Source organism: Salmo trutta, chromosome 16, assembly GCF_901001165.1.
Source record: "Salmo trutta chromosome 16, fSalTru1.1, whole genome shotgun sequence".
Classification (NCBI taxonomy): domain Eukaryota; kingdom Metazoa; phylum Chordata; class Actinopteri; order Salmoniformes; family Salmonidae; genus Salmo; species Salmo trutta.
In genome coordinates, this window is record NC_042972.1 from 45270839 (window position 1) to 45276281 (window position 5443).

General features: G+C 43.8%; 1 protein-coding gene across 2 annotated transcripts; it reads left to right on the forward strand.

Moving 5' to 3' along the window:
• The first annotated feature begins 736 nt into the window (after nt 1–736).
• LOC115150836 (protein FAM83D) lies at nt 737–5194 on the forward strand. 2 transcript variants are annotated; one of them, XM_029694555.1, is made up of 5 exons: nt 737–1151; nt 3274–3441; nt 3710–3834; nt 4023–5136; nt 5167–5194. In XM_029694555.1, the coding sequence occupies exons 1-4, from the start codon at nt 879–881 to the stop codon at nt 5023–5025; spliced, it is 1569 nt and encodes a 522-aa protein (XP_029550415.1). In that variant the 5' UTR covers nt 737–878; the 3' UTR covers nt 5026–5136; nt 5167–5194. The 2 variants fall into 2 exon arrangements, with proteins under 2 accessions (XP_029550415.1, XP_029550414.1); XM_029694554.1 differs by having other exon boundaries at nt 738–1361.
• Nucleotides 5195–5443: the final 249 nt, after the last annotated feature.

The window sequence follows — 5443 nt, forward strand, 5'->3', positions numbered from 1 at the left end:
ACATCTATCACTCCAGTGTTAATGCTAAATTGTAATTATTTCGCCTCTATGGCCTATTTACTGCCTTACCTCCCTAATCTTACTACATTTGCCCACACTGTACATAGATTTTTCTATTGTGTTATTGACTGTACGTTTGTTTTCCCATGTGTAACTCTGTTGTTGTTTTTGTCGCACTGCTTTGCTTTATCTTGGCCAGGTCGCAGTTGTAAATGAGAACTTGTTCTCAACTGGCCTACCTGGTTAAATAAAGGTGAAATAAAACAAAAATAATGCAACCTAAAACATTATTCATGTAGACTACACTGTCCCGCCTAAATCGTTCTGTTGTCCCGCATTTAGGTATTTTAAATGTGGTCACCCTAGACATGATCAATTACTTGATAACACAACTAACATAACTTGATAACACACATGGTTAACTGCGGTAATGATTACCTGGTCTAATTTTAAATACTGAAAACGTCAATGTCATGGTAAGTTCAGCCAAATAGGCTTTTGCTTATATTTATCATCATATGATATACAGTACTTTAGGGCAGGCCTACCTATAATAGGCCTTTGTTGTGTCAAAATATAAACTGCAATATACTACGGTAGTCCAGGAATTTGAAAGTGGATACTGTATACAAGGGTTTGTTTGGCTTCAAATTCAAACTGCTGGCCAATGAGCGAGCGCGTTTAGCAGAGCGCTCTAAAGCGCAGGCTTGTGGACACAAATCTGGTTGCACAACTTTCGAGTAACCAATGCCTACTACGGATGGGCTGGAACTGAGTTCAACGCAAAATACAAATGTGCTTCTTCTGGCTACGTTGTTTCACACGTCTAGGAGGATCCCTTAATTTAATGGTTACTGTATATTCTAAATAGTAACATTATGGCTCAATCGCAATGTTTGGAAGATTCACCTGGAAGGTGGCCGTCAACAAGACAGGGAAATTATTTGAATGTACAGGAGTTGTACAACGAAAAGCACCGATTAGCGTTAGAGGAGCTTATTTCAGGTGGAGTTAATTCCTTTTTGGATTTTCTAAGAAAAGAACAAATTCCGAACTTTCTCTCAGATGACGAGATCAAACAGATTGGCGGTGCTGCGGTGGTCCCACGCTGTGCATCCCTCCAGGGGGAAGACGTGATTATTGAGCAGTCGGTAAGTAGCTCCATGGACTGCTCCTCCGTGACTTACTTTCCCGAGGTCTCAGACGTGGAGCCACCGCTGTTGGAAATCGGCTGGCCAGCCTTTACATCGGGCTCTTACCGAGGAGTCACTCGTGCTGTCGCACACTTCCAACCCAGCTATGGGGAATGCATCTATAGTTGTAAGGAAGCTGCGAGAAGAATGATAAAAAGTGCCAAGGAGGTAATAAATGAACAAAATATTAAAATGGTCACCAATAGGCATACCACGTGTTGAGTTTTATGTGTTGTTTAGTGATACAGATGAATGTTATAGGCATATATGGAAGGACCCATTTTGTATTTGACTGAATTGGGCACACCTCGAATGTAAAATTCAAACCAGCCATGCAGGGCCGGCTCTAGCCTTTTATGGGCCCTCCTAAGCGAGATTTGGTTTAGATAGCTGGCTAGTCTTATTTACCAATCTAAAAATTGTTAGTTGACATGGCTAATTGAGTGACTGACATATCAATTGAAAAATTGATGACACAATCAAATGTCAAACTTTCACATTGTGTGTTAAACTATTGTGACTCACAACAGTAAGTTGAGACCATGACTGGATTTCTCAGTTTTAAAGCAAGTGTTTTGCTGTTCTACACATTTTACCATGTGGCGGAGAGAACATTTTTAAATATTATAGCAAATGCCATGCAATTCTACTCATTTTGGGGTGGAGAAACATTATTTCTGTTTTAAAGCTATTGGCAATTCTACACATTTTGCCATGACTTATGCCATGTTAATGATATCTTAATAAGAGTGACTAACAAAATCAATGCCGTGCACCATGGAGGTCAGGGCCCCTTGGCATGTGACCGGTGGTATTCGGCCATGTTTACTACAAGTTTAGGTAGTAGGCTAGACTAATTTACCAATCTAAAAATTGTTAGCTGACACCTATGTTTGGTTTGGGCTAAATCGAGTCCGGTGCAAAAAACATCTGTGGTCATTGAAATCAAGGCCAGAACGGACGGACCAGATTTGTATGTCTTTTCAACGTCCTTGGAGTCGGACGGTGCTCCCTGGGTGATTGACTGGTCTGGTATATAAATATTTGTGAGGTCTGGATTAACCTTTATACTGTTTGATGTTCAGCTTCTCAAAAGCACTGTTTTTTTTCTCCTTTATAATTCACAGATTCTTATAGAAAACTATATTACCCATTTTGAAGAGCAGTAGATACTTACTCATAAAGGTCTGACAAAAGAAAGAACCCCATTAATGTTAGTCACATGTTCAAACTCAACACATTTCTGGACATGTTGGAACTGTCAGTTTGATGCAGTTTCCTTACCATCCTGATGAGTTAACGTTCCAGAATGAGGAAACGGCTCAAAACTCCAAGTCTGTTGTTCAGAGGAGCACCTACAGTAATAGTACATCAATGAATGTGTCTGAACATGCTTTTCACAATGTTTGTGTGCTCTTTTCTTAATGCTTAGCCTTGGGTGTCAATCTGCCTATGCGTGCAGGTGCGCTGTAGGTAGGTTTACAGCTAAAGTGGAGAAATCAGGTTTGAGTTGCAGTGAACTGAATTTCTCTCTGCTTCAGGTCTTATAGTTGCTCAGCATCAGTTTGAGAATAACAATTTAGAAAATGCCCCAAAGGGCCCTTGATCTGTACACTATTGAGTTATTATCCTTGAGAGGGCACTAGAAAATACAATTTTATCAAGAAAAGCTAACATCATTGCAACAAATTTCTAACCTGCTTCTGAAGAACATGAGGTCAGACATCAGCAGGAGTTCTAAAAGCACCTCACAATGAGCCTGATTGTCCCTGTCAGAGAAACTAATTTGTTTGCTGACCAAGCATTACATATGATTGCAATGGCAACAGACCACAGTTGACTGCAAGTGAGGATCATTTAAGTACATATGACAGAGAGTGTGGCCAATAGAGGAGCTGGCTCAGTGTTTTCTCCTTCTTAATGTTTGATTAAGACCTGGTTTGTGGGTACCAGCAAGTATAAGAGCCCATTCAGAGTGACCCTGCCTCACAAATAGTAAGTCAGAAGAGCAGCCTCTTTAAAATTTCAAACCGGACCTGAATGGTGCTTTGACTAACCAATGATTGATGTACCATTACAGGTGATTGCCATAGTGACAGACTCTCTGACAGACCTGGACATATTCAAGGATCTTCAGGAGGCGTGCACGCAGCACAGAGTTCCAGTCTACATCCTGCTGGAACACTCCTGTATGCCCGCATTCCTCAAAATGTGCAACAACATCAATGTGCGCCTGGACGAGCTTCGGGTATGTGGGTGTGATGACTCCACCTTTGTGTCGTATCTTCTATAAGCACCAGGATAAGCCATGATTACAGTTTCAATGCATACCTAGTTAAATAAAGGTTCAATAAAAATAAAAGGAAACTGATGGTCATATAATGCATTGTTTTCATGATCAATGGAAACATTGCTTTTTAATGACTTAGTAGCATGATCATGCTGTCTGCGTGTTTTATAAGTGACCAGAGACTGGCTTGTATTTCATACTGTTTTTGTTTCATTCCTCATTAAAGCAAATGCGAGTGAGGACCATAACTGGTGGTACGTACTTCATGAGATCAGGGGCCAAGATTACTGGAAAGGTTCATGAACGGTTCATGTTGATTGATGGGAACAGAGTGGCTACAGGCTCCTACAGGTAAAGACTTCCTGCTTTACTAACAAGGCATTATACAGTATAGCATTGAAAAACGTCACGAGCAATAAGCAATAAAACATTACTAAATACTTTCCCCTTGTATGAATCATGCTACTGTAAGTGATGTAGCCATCCTTATTTGACTGAAATGGGGTATACAACTGTAAAGCATTTTGGTTAATTCTTAGGTTCAATTGGACTGATGGGAAACTAAACAGCAGCAACCTGATTGAGTTGTCTGGCCAGATCACTGAGAACTTTGATGAGGAGTTCCGCATCCTGTATGCCCAGTCCATGCCTGTTATTACCAGGGGCCCAGCCAGTGCCCGAATCAGTGGCATCTACGACCACCTGCTCATCAAACTCCCCGTCACGTCATCCCCTCAGCCGGCCAGAGAAAGGCCCCCAGTCGAGCCTGTCTGTCTGGAAGTATTGGGGAAAATTGTCTGTCGGACCAGCACACCCAGCCGGGCCCAGGCTATGGCAGTGCTGCCCCCCAGAGAGGACACTGGGGAGAGGGGCCGTAAGAGCAGCCCGGTCTCGGACTCCTCCACCATAGGGGAAGACTGGATGGAGCAGCAGCACATGCAGGAGATCCTGTCTGGAAGTGCTGCCCAGTGCCTGCCTACAGGTGACCCTGTCACTGTCACAGCAGCAGTGGATGTGCTGGTCACACCCCTCGTCACTCCTTGTCATGTCTCCACTCAGACCAGCTGCCCCACGGTGGACAGTGGAGTGCAGACCGATCTGAGTCAGTACACTAACCGCCTCTCCCCCAACAAGGCTACAGTTACCAATAACCAGACCGACAACATCCAGAATGAAGCTGCCTCCTCAGATTCTATCTCTACCTCCCCCAGGCAGCACCTCACCCCCCATGGGGTGGACCATTGCCCTGCAATCCGTCACTGTACCTCGCCCCCCGATGGGAACCTGAGGGAGTGCTTCCACAAGCTGACCACAGAGCGTCAGTATCACTACTCCAACATCCGCTCCAAGCTGGAGCACATGGGGACCATGCTGTCCCACCGCCGTGAGCTGGTAGACCTCACCAACATGGCCCTGGGGCCCAGGCTGCATAGAGCATGCAAGTCCCAGAAAGAGTGGGAACAGAGGCAGGGGCATAACCCTGGCCTGCTGATGGACAGTGTGGGCATGGACACTTGGCCAAGGGCCAGATGTCTACAATAAATAACTTATTGGGCTGCAGGGCCTTGGAGATGATGGGTGTTGTGGAAAGGGTTCTGTGTTTTGTAGGTATACACTACCTGAAACAAATGGGTTTAAAGGGCAATATGAAATATTTGAGGATTATTCTTCCTTAGTCTTAAGATTTTGAAAGTACCATACATGGCCAAAAGGATGTGGACACCCCTTCAAATTGGTGGATTCGGCTATTTCAGCCACACCCGTTATTGACAGGTTAATGAAATCTAGCACACAGCCAGGCAATCTCCATAGACAAACATTGGCAGTAAAATGGCCCATACTGAAGAGATCAGTGACTTTCACCACCTTCGCCACCTTTCCAACAAGTCAGTTCATTACATTTCTGCCCTGCTATAGCTGCTCCAGTCAACTGTAAGTGCTGTTATTGTGAAGTGGAAAC

Excerpts from the sequence above, each read along its gene's own strand:
- LOC115150836 (XM_029694554.1), top strand. The coding sequence starts at position 879 with ATGGCTCAATCGCAATGTTTGGAAGATTCACCTGGAAGGTGGCCGTCA. Across the intron at positions 1,362-3,273 it reads TGATAAAAAGTGCCAAGGAG|GTGATTGCCATAGTGACAGA; the intron begins GTAATAAATGAA and ends GTACCATTACAG. Across the intron at positions 3,442-3,709 it reads TGCGCCTGGACGAGCTTCGG|CAAATGCGAGTGAGGACCAT; the intron begins GTATGTGGGTGT and ends TCCTCATTAAAG.